Here is a 24,510-nt window from a genome sequence, read left to right on the forward strand (position 1 = left end):
TAACATACTGCTTATGGAGACTCCTCCAAGAGAGGTCAGAGGCTTTCTCCGATGGGGCTAACCCTAAGTGCCAAGGAAAAAGTTCCCCAGGGGAGCCAGTCAAGACCCCAGTTCAGAACAACTGTAACACGCAGGACAGGGTACCTCTGTATTAAGTTCCCTCTTCTGTGCAACCACCACAAGCCCTCAAAGTTGGAGGCTCTTTTCAGTTTCTATTAGAGTCTCTCTCCAGCTTCCCAACTCCCACAAACCCCTGACACAGAGAACATACTGGAAGAAAATGCCACAGCACTGTAGGTGCTAGCTGAGGCAGGGAGAGTATTCCAACTTTCTTTTTTAGGGTTTGTCACTCCTATCTTGACACGTTGATTTATGCCCACCCAGTGAGACAGATCTGTCTCAAGGAGACCTCTGAAGGGGACCAGGATGCTGACAGAACACACAGGTGAAGAAAGATGGAAGAGGGTGCACCTTGTCCATCCTCCACTTACCAGGAGAGCTTGAATCCTTTCATTAGTACAGTCACGAGAATCCACTGGCCGTGTCCTTAACATCCCGGTCACCGCTCCGGAGGTCCCAGGACATAGTGGAAAAGATGATGAAGTCCCAAAAGAACAGAATCCCATATAATGTGACTTAAACACAGAGAGAAGGAGATGGAGAGAGGGAAGTGGGAGAGGCAGAGGCAGAGAGAGAGAGAGAGAGAGAGAGAGAGAGAGAGAGAGAGAGAGAGAGAGAGAGAGAGAAGTACCGCTGCTTCTGTTCCCACTGCCCCTCTCTCCCAGCTCTCAGCTGGACTCAGAGGCCAAGGGCAGCTTGGACAAATCCAGCCCCAGGCTGGAGCCGGCTGCCCTGGCTGTTGCCGCCACTGCCAGTCTCTGATGAGGATGGGTAGTCTGGCAAGCCTGAGCTAAGCCGAGCCCTGGAGTTACATCCACAGTCAGTCAGGCTGGCTGCCAGCCACCCACCCTCACCTCCTACCGGCCATGAGCAGCCTCAGGGAGAAAAAGCCAGGAGGGCCTGGAGGATCAGAGCACCGACCTAGCAGAACCTGCACTCTCCTCCCCCAGGCGGCAGCTCCATGTAATCTCCTAATCAATGCAGTACCCAAGCAAAGCACCGCCAGTCACTTCCGCCCATTTAAAGACACAGCACATGTTTTGTCCCAGAATGGGACAGATCACTCGGGATGCCCTGGATCAGTGTGCTGCAGGGAGGAATGTGATACCAGGAAGGAAGAGGGAACAGGCAAAAAGCTCTTAAGAGGGACACAGTCACAGGCACCCGACAACATTAACCAGGTGAATTAATAGGTCACACCCTTGGCAGGGAAGGAGTCCTGGACAGCCTCAGGATTTCTTAGCTGAGCAGACCTGAAAATCCTAGCTAGTGCCTATCCCAAGGCTGGCTGCCTAAGACCCACCTTAAGCAGAACTGTCAGTTCCCAGCTAAGCAAGCTGGGCTAGCCAGCAGGCTCTGGGCTCCCAAGCAGTTAGTTCTGAGCACAGGGAACGCATAGTTCCCTCTCCTGCTGGGGACATTGCCCAGATTGCCAGGGCATGTGGTGAGCAGCTCTGAGTGGTAGAGCAGCCTTTGGGTCACTTCAAGTCAGGAATCCTTCCAAGGTGGCCCCAACAGTCTGGCCTGGCTTAGGACTCAGTCAACACAAGAGGTGAGCAGACTTATCCTAGGAACACACACACACACACACACACACACACACACACACACACTAGCGTGCGCACGCGCACTCGGACTTTGAACTTCTTGAAGTGGGGGAAATGCCCAGTGCTCCCCAAACCAACGCTATGTTGGAAGTTCCTGCACCAACCGCACCAACGGCTTCTGTGGTTGTACCACTCGTTCCTCTCTGGCCTCCCCCATATTACCCATTATCTGGGTCAGTAATGCGGATGGGTGAAAAAGAACAAAGAGGAGATTAATTATGAAATAGCAACCTCCAGCTGAACCATAATAAGTCTTTCCACTAAAACTGGCCTGAAACAATTCACAGCCATGCCTGGGCTAACTACACATCACCCAAGTTTGACTTTCTAAGTGAATGCTCTTAAACACAGACAGAAGGGCAGCTAACACTGGGAACGGTCATAGGCCATGCCCTGCTTGTCACCTGCCTCCTTCTTCCTATTGGGTACTCCCCAGGAAGGCAGGGAATGAGCATCTCCTCCCATTCCGTGTAACATCACCCAGATCACCCAGGAGAGGAGGCTTTCAGGTGGGAGGGGTCCTGTTACTGTTTGCTAGATATGATGTAAGCAAACAACCAAATCATGCCAGGCGTTGGTCGCACACACCTTTAATCCCAGCACTCGGGAGGCAGAGGCAGGTGGATCTCTGTGAGTTCAGGACCAGCCTGGTCTATTACAGCTAGTTCCAGGATAGCCTTCAAAGCCATGGAGAAACCCTATCTTGAAAAACAAAAAAACAAAACAAAAACAAAAACAAGCAAATCATTGCTATTTCCCTCCAACATTTGACCAAACAGAAGAAACACTTTCTAGTACCCTGAACTTTCAGGGATATGTTAATCAAGCAGCCATGACTGGTGGAATTCCTCTCCATCCATAACCCTATGTCAGATGATGTTCAAATGCTTCCAGGACTTCTGAACACATCCCCAGTTGTGTTTTTAAGGGTCCTTGGGCCTGTATCCGGGTCGTACATTCAGTACAGGAATTAATGAGGTATACCAGATTCCAAAGTCCACAGAATTATTCTCCATGACTAGGTAATTTGATCATTGGAACTTCTAAATCCTATGATCCACCCCCTAGATTAAAATCACTGATATTCTTCTACATAGATGTCAATCTTCTCTTTGGTCCCATTGCTCCAATCATGAGGAACACTCCAATATCAGTCCAGAGCACCCCAAGCATCACTCTAAAACACATTTCAGAGAAAGTTAAAAATCTTTGGTCATTGGCATCCATCAGCTACTTTTGGAAATTCCATAGAAACCCGCTTTTTCCACTGCTAACAAGAGTACATGGAGGGGCTGTGGAGCCAGAGGTTGAGCTAGGCATGGTAGATACACATTTGGGATCCTACATGAACATGCCGAGGTATTTGCTAGGACTGTGTGTCACACACTACAACTAAGCAATGACAAGGGCAGTTCCTTGGTATGCTTAAAGTCGAACAGCCAGGGAGATGTAAGTTTGGGATATGAATACAGTCATATTAAACTTCAAACTCAATACCTATGTATGTTTACAAAATTTTTAAAGAAAAGTCTCAGGACAAGGAGATAGCTCTTGGCTCCAAGGATAAAGATGGTTTCTGGACCAAGCAGAAGGACCAGAGTTCCAATCCCCAGCACCAGTGGAACAGCAGTAGGCATGGAAATTCACATTGGAATCCCAGTGCTGGGAAAATGGTGACAAGCACATCCCTGAGTTTGCTGACCAAAAAAGTCAACTAGGGAGCTCCGGACCAATGAGAATCTGTCTCAAAACTAAAGTAGAAAATGACAGAAGAAGACATTCAACATCAACCATTGGCTTCACATATGAATGTACAGGTAAGCATGCATGAACACACACACACACACACACACACATCTTTTCTCTCAGACATGCTGATTTAAAAGAGCTCATTTAGTCCAATACCAAGAATATAACCAATAAGGAAAAGAGACTAAACCAAGGCAGCCTCTTCATGACTGATGAGTGGTGAGTGCCAATGTGTGAGACAAGGAAGCTTGGTGGGATGGGTGACAATCACCCCACAGATTCCCTTTGGCTATAGATCAAGAACTTTTCCTAGGGCTCTGGAAACGAATGCCATGTTTCTTAACCCACAATGAAAAACCTCCAAATAGGACCCAAACATGGCTGATCAGACACAGAATACTCCATGATATAAACTGGAGTGGTATAAACTGATGATGGAGACCGTGAGAGATACACCAATGCTCATCTCATGGACTTCCCCTGCCTTACCTTCTCATGGGCAGAATTCTGTACAGCCAGAGCAGTTCCCTCCCTAGGAAATGGAGCACACTGGCATAAGCTCTAAGAATGAGCGTGTGCCTTCTGATTCTGCCTGCCTATACATGGACTGGCTGTTCCATAACATTCGTGTTTCAGGAAGGGCACAAATTATTTTTAAGAAAACTAGACTCTGAAGAATTCCTTATCTGGCAAGATGACCACACAGACTAGAAAACAGAAAGCCAAAAGGAAATTATTTTCAAATGCCCGGGGTACTGGCAAAATCCAAGAAGTTAAGAATATGTAAAGTTCAAACATTTAGTGAATGGCAGAAACAAATGAACCTGGCTTTCAGTTTTTATGGCCTCAAAGCACAGAGAGAAACTCTAAAAGTCCACTAGTGATGGTGTTTCAAAGGAGATTTTGTAATACAGCAGTATTGCCTAGATGGGCTCCTGCAGGTCCCCCCAGGCCCTCGTTTGGTCACATCTCACCCTAATGATGAACTTGAAAGGATTCAGGCCAGTCCTAAACCTTGATCTGAAGCAATAGACAAAACAAATGGTCCTCAAACTGATCTTCCGTTCAACTTAGTGATTATAGTGTAGGAGTTTCCTAACCCAATCTCTCTCTGTCTTTCTCTCCCCCCCCACATACCTACAAAAGAAGGATGAATTTTAAATAACCAAAATTCTGTCATTCAAAGGAAAGCCAGTGGATGGAGGGCACAGAGGTTTTGCTGGGAGGAAATACACCACCATAAGTTGAGAAAAGGACTGGTTGGATGTTTCTTAAAAATTCCTATAAGCCCACGAGAAGTAAGCACAATTGGCAGAAGATTAGAACAAGGGTTTTCAGAAGGGGAAATAATAAACACACAGACAGGTCCACACCTTTAGGAGGACTCAGGAAAATCCAAATACAGAAAACTATTATGATGCTACTTCAAAGCCATCTTGTTGGCCAAAAATTTTTAATCAAACAATATCAAATATTGAGAAAGCTAGTAGAAGGGCATAATGACTCAACTACTGAAGTATGGAAGAGTTGAGCAAGTCCATCCCTACCCCATCAATACTACAGGGTCATTCTTCTATCCTGATTATAGTAAATTACATGAGGGCGCACACAAGAAACTCAATACAGTACACCATGCATTAATGAATACCTGCATGAAAAACAAAGGTATCTGCAGTATTTTCAAGGAGAATATTATACAGCACCGAACATGCACGGTACTGGAATATACAACAAAATGGATGAATCTCAGAAACATAAACTGAACCAAAATCAGGAGTCAATGTGGATTTTATATATTCTTCTGTGAACATACAAAGAATCTACATACATTCTATATCCATAGAATAAAAAAAAACCCTAAGCTTGACATTTAAGCAAAGGAACAAGCAACAAAGAGAATAACAAGCCCTTCAGAAAGTTGATCAAGATAGTGGTGTTAGCAGAGAGAAGTCCATTTTCTCTTCTTTATGCTTTATGTTTCTTTCCCTTTCCTCCCCGAATCAGAATATAATTAAAAGTGTTTTGCTATCCATAAACTTGTCAGAATATTTTATGTATCTTTGGAAATACCTTTTGTATCTGCTCAGTGCCTATGAAAACACTTTGAGGATAACAGAGTGATCTGAAACCACTCCGACATCCATCTTCTTTGATATGGGGTAAGGTCTGACCATGACAATGTTTTTAATCATTCATGTTTCAAAACTTGCTTGGGGCTGTAGCTCATACATACCCATTTGATTAACATAAAGTTGGTTTGTGTTATCCTAAGCCTCTTAGGGTGGCTCTTCTAAAATTTACTGAGTTAAAGGTAGAAAAATGTTGATTTTTATTTTATTTCTATTTATTTTTTTATTTTTGTCTTGGCATCCTCCAGGCCTTAAGGTTTCCAGCACCCTGGTGCTGTTCCCTGTCCTAACCCAACAAAAGCAATGACTGGTGTTTCTTGTCTTATCCACCAATAAGGACTGGAAAGGTAACAACTCAGCTGTAGCATGCCATCTCCACACACCCAAGAGTCTTGGCCGGCCAAAATCAAGTCCAGACACTGTGTATATCAAGAGTCAGGGTCCACAGAAGGATTTGGCCAACGAGAAGAACTCAAGGGTGAATTCAAGGCTTTTGACTTCAACTCCCCCATCAGCAGAGGGTTAGGCCTCCTCCTGACCTTGATAAGTCACTCCAAGCAAATAGTTCTGTATCTAGAGCAGAAAATGGATGGCAAGATCCCTGAGGCTCTCCTTGTATCTCAAGTTCTCGGACTCTGGCCACAGTCCCTCTGCCCACTCCAGGGCAGCAGAGCTAGCTGCAGTAGAGCATCCTGCCTCTAGTTGCTGGCAAAACTGGGGCAGAGTGGTACTGCAGTCACACGCTGGGGAATCAAAGCTCCAATCTCCAGCAGGAAGAGTCATCAGCCGCTGAGGGTGTTATATTTAAGGAGCATTTTGGAGGTCAGGAAGCAAGAAAGAGAAGAACGAGTCGTGGGGGAGGGCATAGCCTCCCAAACATGCCACTTCAACAACAAGCCTCCTCATCACCCCCTAGCCAAAATCCTCTTCCAAACTCCAAATTGCAGTCAGTCAATAGAGGCTGTGTGAGGGGCCGGCAGATGGCCAGGGCTGCACTGATCAGGTGCTCCTTACCACTTCCCTGTTCCTCCCCCTCCCTCCTCCTCCCTGCCTCCACACTCACCACTCCCCACCCTCTGCCACTATTAGTCACAGGCTCTGGGGTGACAGTGTAGGCTGTAGGCATTGGCCTTGCCTTCTGGTCTGTTCATCTGTGTCAGTTCCCAGCCTGGAGCCTCCTAAGCACCCGCCTTGTCCTTAATACCCTTGATGCACACCCCAGCCCTCTAGCCATGCATCCCAGGCAGCCAGTGCTGTGCAGGAGGCTGGTAGAGGCTGACAGACCTGCATGCAAAGTAAGCCAGGATCTTTGTGCCTAGAGCATTTCCTTCTGCCTCTCTGACCCCAGGGATTCACTTAAGATCTTGAAGTTGAAAGGAATAGATAGATAGATAGATAGATAGATAGATAGATAGATAGATAGATAGATAATGAGAGAGAGAGAAAAAAATGAGAGAGAGAGAGAAAATGAGAGAGAGAGAATCACTTCCTCTTCTCTGAGCCTTCTCTGCTCCCCCTTCACAATCTGTTAATCCAGAATGCTCCTTCAGGCAACAACAGCAGGAGCCAAAGCCAAAACCAGACTCCAATCAACTCTAGCTTCCTTCCATCCTGCCCCCAGGAAAGGGAAAGCAGGACTAGGGCTGCCAAGGACAGACAACATACCACTCACTCCAGAACGTTAAGTGGGGGTGCATACATGATGGCTGATGAACCTTACAGTGACCCTGAACAAAGTTGAACACTCAACAATTAAACAGGAAAGAGTTAACATAGGTTAAAGGAAGACAGTTCTTTTCCCAACACAACCAGAGACTACTAGTTCCTGGGTGAGTAGTACACTAGGCCTTCTGCCTTCACAGGTCCTGCATACGGGATTCCAGCCTTGGATACAACATATTCCTAGGAAAAGCTGCATGTTTATAGAACAAGCTCAGAGTTCATTTTCTATCATTCCTCAAACAATACATTATAACAACCAATTACATACCATTCGGTTTGCATTAGCTACTATAAGTAGCCTAGGGATGATTTAATATGAATACATATTACATACAAACATGACATTTTACATAAAATACTTGGACATTGGTAGCTTTGAGAAGCGGAGCATCATGGGACCAGGACCCTGAGTAAATCCAGGGAATGCTGTTGTGAAGGTTTAAATGAGAATCACCCCTTTAAGCTCATCTATTTGAATACTTGGTCCCCAGTTGGCCGTTTGGGAAGGATTAGGAGGTGTGGCCTTATTAGAAGAGGTGTGTCTTTGGGGGTGAGCTTTGAGGTTTCTAAAGCCTACACCATTCCTAGCTAGCTCTCTTGCTCTGACTCCCACTTATGGATGAAACATAAAAGATCTCAGCTGCTGCTCAGCACCATGCCAGCCTACTGCCATGCTCCCCTCCATGATGATCATAGACTTTAACCCTCTGAAAATGTAAGCAGGTTGCAAATAAACTCTTTCCTTTAAGTTGTTTGGGTCATGGTGTCTCTTCACAGCAGGAGAAAAGTAACTAAGACAGAAGTCATTGGTAAAAATGGGAAAAGCTAAAAGATAAAGAATACCTGGGACCACGAGACCCCTTCCTCTCTAGCCTGGGAACCTCTGTGGCCAGATAACACATAGATGATCTGTTACACTCATGTCGGCAGAGAACCCAGCTAAGCTTCTTCTTCTTGTCCCTGCTCTTGACACACCTTTTTTTGGGGGGGTGGGGGGTGGGGGATAAGGAATGTCTCACTCTGTAGCCCAGGCTGGCCTTGAACTGGAGGTAATCTTCCTACCCCTGCCTCCTGAGTATTGCGGTACTTATGCCATGTCACCAAACTTGGCATTCTTCTTCCAAGGAAATTGTCTTGGTGAACACAAGAATGTCCTTTGTTCTGTCAGAGGAGCTCTCAAAGAGGACCCTCAGGCCTGCATCCCACTTTCTCATCCCCTTCAAAAAACCACTCCTACTTCCCAAAGGCCCACCTGCTTGCCCCAGGGCTCGTATAACTGCATGGCAGACATATCCCCATGTCTTGGTTCATTAGACCTCCTCTGCCCATAGACAGAAGGGCAGGAATAAGGAGGCCAGGACCTCGTCCACCAGAGAAGTCCTACCCTGCCACCAGAGAAGGGAGATGCTGGCCTCCCTTCAGCATCTAACTTCACATACAGCAGAGGTGCACCTGTGCCCTACCAGAAGGAAAGGGCAGGCAGATTTCTAGTGACCTGTTGCACCTCTACGCTCAGGAGAACCTCCAGGTGAGTCGGTGTGAGAAGTCAGGCAGGGTCTCACGCACTCTGATTCCTGAGGGGGGACACCTAACCACCCACATCCAACAGCTCCCTGATCTCCTACCAACATGAGGATTTCTCCTTTCCATGGGTGGCAGGCAGGGTGGAGGGAGAATGACAGATGAATTAAGTATTACCCATTCTCACAGACAAAGTCTCCTGGCCAAGGAGATGGCAAAGAATCTCTTGTTGACAAAGAAGTGGCTTGTTCCCGAAACGAACCTAGAGGAGACACATCCTCAACTGACCCCAGCCTCATATTAATCCCGGGGGAATATTCTATGGTTTAACACCAAGGTTCTAGAATCAAACTTCAATTCAAATCCATCCTTCACAGCCATGTGGCCTTAAGAAAGTTTACTTATTTCTCTAAGCCCCGGCTCCATCACTTACTCAAAAAGGCAATAATGACAGCACCACCAGGTTGTGAGGAGTCCCTTACACATATAGAGTAAGCAAGCGCTGAATGCATTCCAACATCTACGGGGATTTCTAAACCAGTGTCCACAGATCCACCACTATCCTCTAGAAAAGCCAACTGCTCCTTCCTAGCAAACGTTTTCTCTACCTTTTCCAAGTTTTGCCTGTTATGCTGTTAGGATCCTATACCTATATTGCCTAAACAATACTATGCTGATATCTTGCTGGTACAAATAAATAAAGCCTATCTGAGGGTCCGAGAATGGAGCGTGGCACTAGCTAACCATAGAGGTCTGGAGGTCTCTACAGACAAACAGGAAGTGAAATAGCTGAGTGGAACAGGATATAAACAGGGAGAAATAGGAAATCGCTCTCTTGTCTGTTGAGATATGAAGGAGGTAAGGCATGGCGGTGACTTGCTCCTTCTCTCTGATCTCACAGCATTTTCCTCTGTATCTGACACTGGGTTTTTATTATCTAGACCAATTAAGAACTCCATTTACACAATACAGCGGAACAACAATTTAAATAGAATCTCCACAGAATGAAGTATCATAAATAACCTAGAGATTTTTGTGTCTCTTGGGTGTGCAATTCTTTCCAGGTCAGTGTTCACTGAGTGGGTACTATGCTCATGACCCAGGTAGAGCATAGCAACATTGCAAAGACAGGCTGGATGCCTTGGCCTCTAACTTTAAAAAGGGTAAGACATGGCATTAACTAAGTAACGAAGTATAAATAAGCAGTTCACAGGGAGAGGCATATCTAACCAAGACGTATTACTTCTATCTTTCAAAATGAACACAGTTAGTAACCATAATGCTAATTTATCAGCTGACAGGTGGGATACTCAGCTCACCTACATTAAGTAAGTTTCTGATAAATATTTCTTGATTAGTCTGCTCTTTATGTGAAAGCACTGAAAATGGATCCAGTGTTTGTTGTCATCCTTTACTGACATGAGAACTTCCTCCTTGCATGGCGGGTCCAGAAATAGTGCTGTCAAGGCTTCTGCTGCCGCCACTGCTGATGAATACGGGCTTTTGGGGATAGAGCAGACTGAATGGAATGAGCAAGGATTTTGACATTTCTCACTCTCCACCAGCAGGATATTTTCTTTTTCTGCGCAGGACTGAGAGTACAGGACTGAGAGTGCAGCAGGGATGGGGTTAAGGCTGGGGGACTAGAATCACCTAAAGGTTCTGATACCAGATGCAATTTTTTGTTGTTTGTTTTTGTTTTTCAAGACAGGGATTCTCTTCGTAACAGCCCGGTCTGCCCTGGAACTTGCTTTGTAGACCAGGCTGGCCTGGAAATCACAAAGATCTTCCTGCCTCTGCCTCCCAAGTGCTGCGATTAAAGGCCTGTAACGCACGCCTGGCATCATGATAAAGCTTGTACATGATCCATGGTGAACTTTGGAATAGTTAGAGCAACATAGTGAGTTTTAAAGGGAGCAATACATTCTATTATTTAATTTTCAATAGTACCTCCTTTTTAATTTTGTGTTAAACTACTCCTTAAATGTAAGTAGGGGCAGTGCTAGTTTTATAACCTAATTTGGTTACCTTTCATAGATTCAAAAAAAATGGAAATTTCTCCCTCTGGAAGAAGGCTATTGTGACTCTAAGAGTTCGTGATCCACACTGGAGACTGAGAACTGAGACGGGGCCTTTGAGAGCCTCTGTCATTCCATGCTATGGTAGTTTGAAGTTAATTGGCCCCATAAGCTCATAGGGAGTGGCACTCTTAGGAGGTGTGGCCTTGTGGAAGGAAGTGCGCCACTGTGGGGGTGGGCTTTGAGGTCTCTTTTGCTTAAGCTTCGCTCAGGGTCACGTCCATTTCCCGTTGCCCTCTGATCAAAATGTAGCCAGCACCATGTCTGCCTGCATGCTGCCATGCTCCCCGCCATGATAACAGACTGAACCTCTGAACTGTAAGCGAGCCACCCCAATTAAATGTTTTTCTTAGAAGAGTTGCCATGGTCATGGTGTCTCTTCATAGCGATAGAAACCCCAACTAAGACAAATGTCACCTGGGTCACAGAGGTTCCTAATGAGATGTCAGTGTTTTAACGGTGCCTTAAAGATATGTTGGTGACACCCAAGTTTACATGGGCATCTACAGCCACTCTCTTAACCTCAGCCATAGATTCCCATTGCTCCTGGACAACTTATGCCTCACAGTACTCAAATGAACTAACCCCAGAGCTACACCTCCTGGCTGACCTTCGATAACACCTCAGTGAACAGCACCACTGTAGATCAAGTCACCCATTCGGGGACATAGAGCTCACGATAGACTCCTTCCCTCTCACCAGTTGATCTTAGCTCCAAACTGTGGCTAAAGGTTATCTTGGGGCAGCACCTGTCTTCATCTGTCTGTAGCTGTACTCTCTCCTACTTGGTTTTTCAACACAGTAGTAGTTCTGTGTTGAAACTCACTTTGTAGATCAGGCTGGCCTCAAACTCACTGGGATCTGCCTGCCTCTGCCTTCTGAATGCTGAGACTAAAGGTCTGTACCACCACTGCCCGGCTCTCCTACTTGTTTTTTTGTTTGTTTGTTTGTTTGTTTTTTTCAGTGAGCATTGTTGAATATATCTTATGCCACGGAAAGTAGAAGATTCCAGACAAAAACAAGATTGTAGACAAAAACAAAACAGCAACAACATCAACAAAAATAAAACATAAAGCTTAATCCTCAAGGAGTCCCTGGTTTAATAGAGAAAGACCAACATGTAAAAATTAAACTAAGCAGGCGGATCTCTGTGAGTTCGAGGCCAGCCTGGTCTAGAGAGCGAGTTCCAGGACAGCCTCCAAAACAATACAGAGAAACTCTGTCTTGAAAAACAAAAATAAAATAAAATAAAAAATAAAAATAAACTAAATGAGCCAGGTAGTTCATGCCTATAATCTAGCAATGGGTAAACGAAGGTAGGGAGATTATTTTGAATTTGGTCAGTCTGACATAGTGCGTTTAAGGATAGCTTAGGCTATCCTTTTGAAATCCTATCTCAAAAGAGCAGTTCACTGATAAATAAACAGAATATCAAAGCTGAAGCAAAATGAGGAAACTATCTTATTTGTCTACTGGGGAGCTGGAGGGTCTTCCTCCTAAGCAGGTCTCAAGATAGCCCAGGGTCCTTGTCCCAAGTATTTCAGCTATCTCAGTACGTTACGAAGCTTCAGAACATTTCTGTTCTGGGCTCGTATCTTTTATTTCATCTTCGGCCTTGTCATCTACACGACGCAAAACCCCAACCATGGAGACGCTTGCTTGCTGGCTCCCTCTGCTGTCGAGAGGGCCTCTACATGAGCAGCTGCCCTTCAGTGAACAGTCATCTCAACTCAGCAATGCCCTTGAATCTCCACAGTGGCTCTTCCGTGTGGATACCCTTCCTCAGAAAGAAACAGACCAGCAATGGTCAAGGGAACTCACTGAAACTCACAGAAACAGACGACGAACATGCTAGAAACTGTACTCAGAAACACCCGCCTCCAGGCATAGCTATTCTACTCCCTCAGTGATCTACCCCACAGCCCCTTTCCTGACCACCTCCTTTGAAGCCTGTCCAGTCACGAGGCACCTCTGTGCTTCCCCAGTGACAGCCATTCCTCTTCTGCTCATGAGCGTGCTGTTTGCTTTTACTTTGTTTAGTTTTTCTTTATTGTTGCTGCTGTTTTGGCTTTTTGAGACAGGGCATCTCTATTATGCAGCTCTAGCTATTCTGGATCTCTACGTAGACCAGACAGAGTTCTGCCTGCCTTTGCTTCCCGAGTGCTGGGACTAAAGGTGTGTGCCACCATTCCCAGCTGACCCTCATCATCTTGTACTGCCATAACTTGTTTACCTGTCTGCCTCCCCCCAAAGCTGATAAGTCCTCACTCATGGCAACCATGTGCAATTCTTCCCTAAAGCCCCCACACATGACTCTGCTGCCATAAAAGTGGCATTTACTACACCATCACTGAAGGGTTCATCAACGCTTCTAGTCTTTCTTCTCAAGAGACTAAAAACTGTCTGAACACAATATAAGTTTTAACAGATCAAGACATGAGATACCGCAATCTTAAACCGAAACCTTAAAGAAACAAAACAGGCAGCATCATGAAAAGGCAGGCTGAGAATCCAGACTCCCGGAAATGAAGTCACACCTCCAAGCCCTCCTCCAGGAAATGAACAGACTCAAACAAGGATGTTGTCATCAGAACTGGCCACACCCCCATCAAAAAGCTATTTCATTCTGTAACAACTCCGTCCAGTGTGTTGGTGCTGGGGGGAGTTCTGAAAGCTGCACCTCAGAAATAAAACAGGGAAGGCTAAGGTAAGAGTGTGCATTTACATGCATTTAGACCCATGAGTCATAATCTGAAATTTTATTCAGCTACTCGCAGGCTTTTATATATTCTCATGAGTTCAGGAAATCCAGTCATACCATAGTGTCTCTGTATCTGGGCTCAGGGCCTTCTCCCTCGCCTACACAACCAAGCTTCTTATGGTAGCATCTTGGATCAGTTCAAGATTGTTTAACATTGAGTTATAAGCTTTGTGTAGAACCGATGGAAACTATGGGTGGTGTCTTCATAAAACCACACAAGTTATACTGTATGAAGTTCTGCCTAAGAGAGCAGGAGGTTCATGGGCCCTCTACAGAAAGCCCATTTATGGCTTGATGGTTCACAAGACAAGATGCAAGATGCCTGAAATAACTGTTCTAAAGAGCTTGCATCAAAGAAGATTAAAGAAGTTCCCGGGTTGAGTAGTCCCTCAGTTCAGGCAACTTTGTTGTCTAGAACATGAGGGCAAATGCTAACTCTGGTAATGATCCCGCTGAGTTCTGGTTGTACCCCAGATAACTAGACATCTAGACTAAGGAGTAGAAAGGCCTACAAAAACTAGAGCTGTGTCTGCTTCTATGTTTGCATGCAAATATGACACAATACAACCACATCTCTCCAAACAAACTCCAGAATTCCCCAGGCAGGGCCTCCAAGGCCATAGCTTGCCCAAACTACTATGGCCCAAGAGCCAGCAGGTTGATGGCAAACCACTTACTAGGTCACCGGCCTCAACATCACACACATTAGGGACAGCAGCATTCCAACCAGACAGCACAGATGCCTGCTGCCAATGCACACTGCCAAGGGGAAAGGGGGCACAGCACCCTCTGCCATCCCATGTACAGACTGGGTATTTAAATATCCGTGAACCTAGGGGAGGAGACAAGCAGTTCTGGGAGATCTGTTCTCATGCAGTTCTTTTCCCTAGCAACTCTTCCAGTATGTGATAGACCTCATCTGATACCAATAACAGATAAATGCCATTTTCACCTTGGTATAGGCTAAAAGATAAAAGCTCAGAGAGGTTAAGTGACTTGGTTCCAGTCACGTAGCACATAGGAATGGGAGAATCATTAAGAACCATGATTCCAAGGGACCTGTCCAGACAGTTCTGCTTGCAGCGCTCTGGCTACTCAGGCCTCATTTCTCATACTCTCTTCCATACACATCACAGGGGACCCAACCTGCTCCAGAAGTCTGAGGCTCTCCGAGTCTTCCACCTCTGTGAGAATGGAGACCCTGCCATCTGGCCAGAGTACAGGTGTCTCCTCGCACACAGGGGTTGGGGAGGGGCTGTTGAGACTCGCCTCCTGCAATGCCCCATCCACTCCCAATGGCTCAGGCTCCGTGTTTGGAAAAATACACAGAAAAACAAATTTCCAATTGCCAGCAGCAGCCGGGAGAATAAGAACGCTACTCAACAACGCCCTCTAGTGTGTCCAGGATCACAGGTGCAGCACCCAGCCGTGGTTCCCCTTTAGAGGCTCAGACCAGCCTGTCATTGGGCCTCCCAGGAGCTTGGGGAGGGGACAGCACAGGACATGCCACTCAGGCACCAAGGCCTCACCAGTCCCAAGGCCAATGTCTGCTACAGGATAAAGTGTCTCTCTCTGCTCCTGAGTGTTTTGGCTCACAACTCCTCCCAGCCCTTACACAACAGCAAGACAGGGAGGAGCACAGAGGTTGACAGGGTCAGGATGAGCCCGTGGAGCAAGAGCATCAGAAAGAGGCAGAGGAAGAAGACAGAGGACAGGGGAGCCAAAAGGAGACAGGACAAAGATAAAAACACAACACCGAGGAGTAGCTAAAGAAAGAGACAGGCGTGGAAAGTGAGGCCAGGCAAATGTCCTAGGCACGACCACCCCCCTAACCTCCTCCATCCACCGGCTCTGAAGTGTGGACACGGGAGGTGACCAGTGGGCTGTGCAGCACCAGGCACGCCCTCCCCTCTCCTGAGGTCATTTCCCTCCACTGACACGGCCCTGACTGCTCCTGAGTGCTGAGCTGAGGGACAGGAGGGGACAGAGAGTGACCCAAAGGCGGGACTGGCAGAGCGAAACCACTTACGCACAGTGCGGCCGGCAGCATTTCCATCCTACCTTTGCAGTCGCCATGTCGGCCGGATCCATGATCCCGGCTTGGCCTAGGGAGCAGCAGCACCATCCAGGGAGAAAAGGCAGAGTCACAAATGTCCACCCAGTAAGAGGACACCACCCCTCTGGAAGGAAGGCTAGGAGAATGAGACCTACTTCCATTCTCCAGAAGCCCCCCTGGCACCTCCTCTGTTGGAAATGGAGGAGAGCATCCTGGGTTCCCAGGACGTTGGGGAAGCAGGCAGTCTGTATCCCTTCAAATGCCCATGAGTCCCAGTCAGTCCATTTCCCCTCCCTTGGTCTTGGTCTCAGAAGGCCAGTGTGGGTCTCCCCAGGCTCCCCCTGCTGGGGGGAGAGGATACAGAGTAGAGGCCCTGCCCCCCATCACTACCAGCTGGTACCCACAAATCAGGACAAGGAGCGCATGTGGGCAGAGGCTGCTGGAAGGTGCTGAACCAGTGCTGGGGTAGAAGGAAGGGCAAAGGCTTGGGTTGTTGGGGACAGGTGTGCAGGGGTGTGGGCCCTCAAATGGAAGCAGGGGGAAGGTGCTGTGCAAGGAGGAGCTGGAGGCACAGAGCTGAGTGGCTCAGCAAAGGGGAGAAGGCAGAGGGAAAGGAACTCCCCCGGCAAAGCCACTCACCTTGCAATAACATTCAGACTGACTGAGGCCTACACAGAAGCCAGGGGCGGGCGGTTCACACCCCCCCAACTCCACTCCCAGAGACTCAGCCTCTGTCTAAAGGTACATGAGAGCAGCAGGCAGCTGGGTTGGATCTGCAGAGGCCCCTAGCTCCGTTGGAGCAGCCTGATTGGTGGAGCAGGATGACTTCATCCAGCCCCATTCATCACTCTAGGTTTTCTGCCCAGCAGGGACAGTCAGCTCAGCTTGCAGCAACTACAGCTTCCTCTCTGGCCATGAGAGCAAGCAAGCGGCTTGGGACAGGCTCTATCTGTCAGGCGGCCACTGCACAAAGGGAACCGGCCTCAGGGAAGAGCCAAGCGGGCTGCTCACACTGCTAAGAAAGAACCGGGGCGCTCAAAGCGCCAAGCCAGCAGTATTCACCCTACTCAGGCATCCTGTCTGCTGCAGGCAGCTCCAGGAAAAGAGAGCAACACCCCTAAGAAAACACGTGGTTAGAGGCGCTGACCTTCCTGTGGAAGCCATAAGGTGTGTTTTGCCACAGAAAATGAGGTGTGGAAAAACCAGATCCACGTCCTCAAGAATGCTTCGGTACCCCGCTGTGGTCATTTTCTCCCCATGAGCAAGACTCACCTGACTAGATGTAAGGGCATGGATTCCCTTGCGTCCAGCATTTTAAGCCCATGGAGAGCTACCAAAAAAATGGAGGCTTACAGGCACACTTTACAAACTATGGGTCCAAGTTCCAGGAAAAAGTTAGTGAGTCAATGCAAGAATGTCAGCCTCTGGAGGTCATCTCCACATAGGCTTTTACTTCAAGAAATCTCCTCTTGGGCCAAGGAGATGGATGGCTCAGTGGGTAAGGCATTTTTTGCCAACCCTGAAAAACTGGGTTAAGCCCCCAGGACACACATGATGGAGTGAACCAACTTCTACATATTGTCCTCTGACTGCTGCGCCATGTGTGGGCAAGCACACACACAAGTAAATAAATATAAATAGATAAATATAATTTCTAAGATGTAATTCTGCCCCCCAAAAGCTACGGTTCTTGGAGAAATGATCTGTCTTTTCTTTCCCCAAACTTTTCCCTTCCTCCCTAGACCCTGCTCAAAATCCAACCCCCAGACCATAGAAAAACCCAGGAAGGCAAAGGATCAGAGATTAACCTAGAGTGAGCAAGAAACCATGAACTGAATGATCACTTGTACACTCCCTCCCCAACTTCTCTTCCTTCTTTTTTATTACCTTCCTTAGTTCAAGCCCAACTCCACAGCCTTGAGCTCAAATGGGCACAGAAACATCTGGAGCCACACACAAAAAGCACCAGGAGTCAAGGCTAACATTGTTGGTTGCACACAGATCTGATGATTCTGCCTGAAGAGAAGCCATGTTTCCCCAATATTACCTGGACGAGCAGGAAAACCATATCTATACGGTGGGAATAAAATCTGCCCCTACAGGACAGCAGGCTTGTTTAGTTCAGCCTGCTCTCTTCTGCCTGATGACAAGTACTCCTGATACCAAATCAACATCAAGGAACACATCAAGGTGTTCATAACCCAGCAACTGCAATCAGACCTGCAGGTCCCTGGTCACCTCCTTTGCTGTCCACCCCCCTGCAGGAGACTCAGTAACAAAGCATATCAATCCGTGAGTCATGCAATAAAACAAGTCAATCTATGAGCCATGAAGTCTTAACTCCACAGCCCATGTTTGCATCTAATCTCAGCACTGCCTGTGCTGTGGTTATTTGAATTAATCATGGTGGGTATGGTGCTTAAAGGGAACAACTCTTTTTTTTTTTAATGCTAAATGAGTGCCATTTTATCAAAGAGAAAATGACTTGATTTTCCTTCTCAGAGCATCACCATACAAGCACCATTCCCAGCATTCACCTGTGCTTATGAGTATGGCTTAAAGACCACAGCAATAAAACTGTCCACCTTCCATCTTCACAGGACTCCATAATTTGTGTCTCCAAATCCATTGCCCCTTGTATATCCTACAGATACATGGGACAGGGATGTTTAATCGGACCCTGTAGGTGAAGTGACTCCTCTAAGGTAGCAGAGTAAGCAAATGGAAACCGGACTCAACCTCATTTGAACTGAGTTCACGCCTTCCTCCACAAACCTCCTAATCCCTGTGTACCTCCTCCATCTGCTCCCAATTACTGAAGACTTGGAGAATAGAAAATATCAGTTAAGGCCAAGTGAGAGGTAGAGAATGTAGCTCAGTTGGTAGAGTGCTTGTGTCCCATGCATGAAGCCCTGGGTTCAATCCCTGGCACCTCACAAACAGGATGTGGTAATAAATACATGTGGCAATCCAAGCATTTAGGAGCTGGAGACAAGAGGAACAGAAGTTCAAGGCCATCCTTGGTTACATAGCAGGTTCAAGGCCATCCTGAGCAACATAACCCTGCCTCCTCCAACTAACAATCAAAACTAACTCTAATTTACAACCAAGAGAGAATGAAGCTATGAATAAATAAATAGCAAGATGGCTTAAGACAAAAAACTGATGGGTCAAGTTCAGTCCCCAGACACTATAGTGTAAGGAGGGAGCCAACTCCCAAAAATTGTCCTCTGATTTCCATGTGCACTGTGGCGTGCACACGTGTATACACTAGTATACAAACACAAACACACACATAATAATGATGGTGATAACAGCCAGGGCTACACAGAAGAAGCCTGTCTTTAAAACAAACAAAACAAAAAACCCAGAAGTCTCCTGAGCCTGGAATGGTGACTAATCCAGCACTGAGGAAAAGTATGAATCCAGACTGGGAAGAATTCCCAGTGAAGACTTCTTTTTAGATAAAAAGAATCGGGGATTTATTCATGTTCACTTTAGGCAGAAAAGAAGACCAAGGTACCTTACAAAGGTTCAATTCAACAACACAAGTTAAAAGTAAGATAGGGGAGAGATATATACCATGGAACCTAGAGACCCGTATTTCCTGCCATCACAAACACATAACGCATGCATTCTACGCTATGAGAGCACACGCTGTGTCTTTATCTGAAGTGTTTGGGATCAGAATTGTTATGTATATGGAAAGGGTGTCATTTTTTTTTACATATTTACTTAGGCTTTCTCAACTGAACCATCCTAATTCAAAATATCTAAAACCAAAATCCTCACCCAGGAGTAGAATTTAGGTCAATGAATATTTTTCTGTAACTCTCCTTAACTTTTTTATAAGCTTCCCTCTATGATCATGGTTGAATCCACAGGTGGGGGATGGGAGGAGAGGCCTTTCTCCTATTCAGTGAATAGTATCCTCACTAAACTCCTTAAAAAAGAAATCCAACAGCACGGGGCCATGCCACACAGCATGCACCATCCTTTCTAGTCAGTGAGGACAAGTTCCCTCTGGCCATTGTGTGGCCTTCAACCCTCTCTCTGTGTGCCTGGGCTGGCAATCGAATGTGTGGATGGAAAGCAGAAATCCAGGACCTAGAAAGGAGAACATTCTGTTTCTTCAAAACCACACAGACACCGACCCTGTGATCACTGAAGTCTGCCTACTTTCTCCAGTGACCCAAGGCATCTATCTACCTACTCAGGGGTGCACGCCTGTAATCCCACCCCTCTAGGGGCAGAAGCAGTGGAACCCACAAGCTTTGAGGCCAGCTGGTCTACATCATGAGTTGCAGATTAATCGGGGCTATTTAGTAAACTCTTCCCCAGTAAAGCAAATAACAACAGCAACAACCAAATCATTGCACACATCCCTAGAAGGCGAACATGTGTTGACAATGTGGAGAAAGCACCTGTGTATTTCACAAGGCAGCTCGGGCCTTGAACCTCAGGCATCAGGGATAGTGTTATTTGGTACTGAACAGACACCCTGGAAGGCACGGCAGCAGCATGGAAGGGAGGAGACGGTGTCAGGTTTCAGTGGTAGGGGAGATACATAATTCAGAGTACAAAGAAAGAATATTCAGAGAAAAAAAGGAGGAACTGAAAATTATATTTACAAGTGGAGAAGCTGGTATAGGGTGTGTAATAGGTCACTGCATCTGTACCCCTTCTACTTAGCAGAAAGGCCTCCATATACCTCCTTATGAAATAACCCCTCTAGCCTATGCTAGAGGAACCTGAAGCTCCATGTTCTTCAACCCATTTCGTCTCGCCTAATACTTAGTGGAAGGGTGAGAAAAAGACACTCCTTTATAACATCCGCTGTCTAGGCAATTATTCTTACTAATTACTATACCCTGGGTAATACCCTCTGTTCAATCACTGCACTTAGGCACTAAGTTAAAGAGAGGAAATGACAAAGACCCAGAAGCCTTTGAGAAGACCAGATTTTGACAGCAGAGTGGCAGGGGATGGGAGGAGCCGAGTCTCCAGTTCCCTTAAGCACAGCTCTGCACGTGCTGCTGTTAGAATCGTAGCAGCAGCCAATGTGGTTGTTTCAAACCTTGGTCACATAAACTTTCCTGGCACTGCATTTTGGGGGTTGTAGTTTTGAGCGGCAGACATTGGCAGCCATGTTTGCACTGCTTTGAGGGTATGCCACTGGATCTTTCTTCTTGTAGCAAGACTGCACATCTACAATAAGATGCCTTTTCCCCAAAGGTGAAATCCTTTCTCTCTAGAGTCCCGGTGCTGACAGTAAACTATAAAGAAGGCAATAAGAATGGAAGATACTCACAGAACTGGAGGGAACTTGAAAAAAAGTGGAGAGCCTAACAGGTCTCTTGTAGACTCTCTCTGCTTCTAGAAGACAGGTTCTTTGGAAGAGGAAACAGGAAGAGATAAAGGACCCCGGGTGTTCCCTTGCAGGTGTATGTCTGCGTGAGTGGGTTCCTCATCTTTTGTTTGTTAACCATCAACCTTCAGCAAAGCACTGAGCATAAGGAAGCATTGAGACTTGAATTCTGACTCAACCACTTGCCTCTGTGTAACCTTGGGCAAGTTACTTAGCCTGGCTGTGTCCCCATTTCCTTATCTATTAAGACATGGGTATTACAAAACCTAAAAGCATTTATGAAGTCAGAAAACACTGTAAAGGACTCGGGTGTATAACAAATACTATTAGAGTTATCTGTGTGTTTGCTTGTGGTAGATTGCCTGTCTTCCCCTTCAGGAAGCCCCTCTCTCCAGAGTTTCCATTTTATGTCTCTCCTGGAGTTGATGGTAGGGACACTTGGGCAGCAGAGAAAGCCACCTGCTGTTTGAGGCAGCAGGGCAAAAAAGACAGTCACTAAAATAAGGCCAGGGAGGAGAATTTGTGCCAAGGATGCTATAGGATGCTACAGGGCACTACAGACACTAAGGGGGAAGGCAGACCTGGAATCAAACAGGAGGTCATAAGGTGGGCATGACAACTCCGGAGGCTGTTGTGGGATTGCTGGGAGCTAATGGGCAGCTAGGGTTACCTAGCAAGACTTTCCTAAAGATTAGAGATGCGTCTCCGTTGGGAGAGTGCTTGCCTAGAATACATGAAGCTCAGCTCTGTGTGAAACCCTGCATGGCAGCGGCAGCAGTTGCTTGCAATAACAGCACTTGGGAGACAGAGGCAGAAGGATCAGAAGTTAAGGGTCATCCTGGGCTACATAAGGAGCCTGAGCTACATGAGACCCTCCTCGTACCTCAAAACAAAACACCATAATCTACAAGACAATCAAGAGAAGTGGATCTAGTTGAGCAGGGAGGGAAGAGAAGATTAAGTGATTAGAATCAGGGTGGGAACGACCATGAGAGGATAAGACTGGGCACCAAAGAGCTGTGGATGGAGACAAGCTGTCCAGCATGGGGAAAGCCAGAGACTTGGGAGCCAGCCACCCATGCACAGGTTGGGTACAAATCGATCTTGCAAAACTGAGCTGTTCTCTAGATAAGTCAGGGTTTGGGGAGGGTTCTCTGGATAAGTGGGGGTGTTGGAGGTCTGGCAGTACAGGAGTTTCTAAAGAAGTTTAGAGAAAGAAGGATAGTGGGAAGGAGCATGTTAGGTGACAAGGAACTGACCAAGCCTTAGAAACTATTCATCTGGATCAGTGCACCCTCTGTACCCTGTGGGGAAGGCAGTAGGGAAAACAATAGGTATATCTCAGTGCAGGTGCTGCTAGCCAGGAGAAGGAAAAGCTGATCACCTGTCACCCGTCTCCCGTCTTCCAGAGCACCTTGCTTTGGGAGGCCTGCGGGCCAGTGCTGCTCTCAGACATACCTTGGACATGAAATCTCCCTGGGAAAATAATAAAATTAGCAAAGGAGAGACCCACCTACCTTAACTGCTAGCAATGCCTGAGACCTCTTGGTAATATGAATGAATATAAATGACATCACCTCACCTCAGTCTCTATAGGTTAACAGAGACTAGTGTAGTGCTTAAAATCTAAAGTCCAGTTGCCTGGTTCAAATTCTATCCCATTATTTAATAGCTATGCAATCATATATATAATTGCAAGACCTCTCTATACCCCAGCTACCTTATGTACAAAATGAAAATCATAATGAGCGTCCCTTATACAAAATGCATTAGGCCCAAGTGTTTTGGGTTTGGGTTTTGTTTTGGATTTTGGAATACTTGAATAAGCATGATGCAACATCTTGAAGGAACCCAAGCTGAAACACAAAGTTTATTTACATTTCATATATACCTTGTATACTAGCCTAAAACCAATTTTATGCACTATTTTTGGTACACCTACAGTTTGCCTGCTATTCCAGGTGTGGAATTTTCCACTTGCAGTACCTATTAGTACTCTAAAAGTTAAGCTTCAGCAAGCATTTTGATCTTCAGATGTTCAGCATAGAGATGTTAGCCTGTGCATTTCATTGAGGAGGGAAAAAATGGTGAAATGGAAATGACCACAACAACGGACAGCCAGCAGACATACTTAGTAAATGTTAACTGAAGTAATTTCTTTATAATTCCTATCTTGGGAGCACCTATGGGTGTTCCATGAGCTCCCCCATTCCTCCAAGTCACCTGACTTGGTAACCAGCACTGTTTATGCAACTTCTCTCCTCATCTCCACATCTCTAGACAGCACACACCATTACAGCACACACATCAGCTTTAGGCTTTCAGATGGCAAAGATGTGCAAATTTCACACGCACGCACATACACGCACGCACGCACGCACACAAGAAAGAAAAAAGAAAAGCTCATAGACGCAAATGGCAGCTGGCTTTCCCTGTCTTAACGGTTTACTCCTGTGCCTGACCCAAATTTCACACAAGTTCTCTCTCAGGCCGCAGAAAATGTAACTGATCACACTTTGGTTCCAGGTGTGAATAAATACAGGGAAGCCTGGGATCAACTGAGCCTGGAGAGGGATGAGCACAGGGCTCAGCAATGCTGCCTGCCCTTCTCTTGGTGCATGGTCAGTGAGCGCTGTGCACTTCTGCAGACACAGGAGGAAGGGGCTGGGTCAGGGTGAGCTGGGATAGAGGAAGCCCGCAGTGCACCGGGTACAGGCCACTGGAAGACACTCTGTGACTACTGCTGAAACTGAGAGAGAGCATGCAAAGATGGCAGACAGATCATGGTCACAGATTCCAGGCAGTCCTGAAAGAAGAGCAGCCTCAGGAATCCTATTGGAGAGGTGTTGGTGACATTCGGGGAGTGCTGGCAAACCCTGAGTAGAAGGGAGGGCCCACACAAATCCCCACAGAGGCTTCAGCCTGTACCTCAGAGAGGTGAAGACAGTAAGCTTTGTTCCACTACAGATAGTAGTGAAACCCAGAGTCAGTATCAAAAGATGCTGTCAGACTGAGACACCCTGCAGCTTCTACACAATACTTGGTAGAGTCCACAGGCACTGCTAGAACCAGACTCCAGAAACATACATCTTGAAAAGACTAAGGTAAAGATGCTGCTGCTGCTGATGACGACGATGATGATGATGACGATGATGATGATGATGAACCAAGAGCCCTTGGTCCTAAGGAATGTTTAACTGGACCATTGAGCATCACCGTGACCTATTCTGCCTTTGCCAATGTGTATTTTCTTGTTTGGTCTTATTCTGAAGTTTTCCAAGAGATAATCTTCAAGAACAGACTTTCTCACACACTCCATATCTGAATCCCAGGAAAGTGGAAAAGATTTCAAGGTCCATGGAATTCAAGGAAAAGCAGGTTTGCTCAGGCAACCCCATG

General features: G+C 46.4%; 1 protein-coding gene across 9 annotated transcripts in view; it reads right to left on the reverse strand.

Moving 5' to 3' along the window:
• The window catches only part of Gramd1b (GRAM domain containing 1B), a 175,936-nt gene that overhangs the window by 87,011 nt on the left and 64,415 nt on the right, over positions 1-24,510 (reverse strand). Inside the window, exon 1 of one of the 9 annotated variants that reach the window (XM_040729827.1) lies at positions 15,749-15,787. The exons of 6 other annotated variants lie outside the window; for them this stretch is intronic. Coding sequence is in view for 1 of the 3 variants with exons in the window: in XM_040729824.1 (XP_040585758.1) it covers positions 492-514 (23 nt within the window). In the remaining 2 variants the exon portion in view is untranslated. Of the gene's footprint in view, positions 1-491; positions 1,077-14,833; positions 14,853-15,748; positions 15,788-24,510 lie in introns of those variants that run through there. 2 more of the 9 variants (XM_040729822.1, XM_040729824.1) reach the window with 2 other exon arrangements.

Source organism: Mesocricetus auratus, unplaced genomic scaffold (assembly GCF_017639785.1).
Source record: "Mesocricetus auratus isolate SY011 unplaced genomic scaffold, BCM_Maur_2.0 Super-Scaffold_100022, whole genome shotgun sequence".
Classification (NCBI taxonomy): Eukaryota; Metazoa; Chordata; class Mammalia; order Rodentia; family Cricetidae; genus Mesocricetus; species Mesocricetus auratus.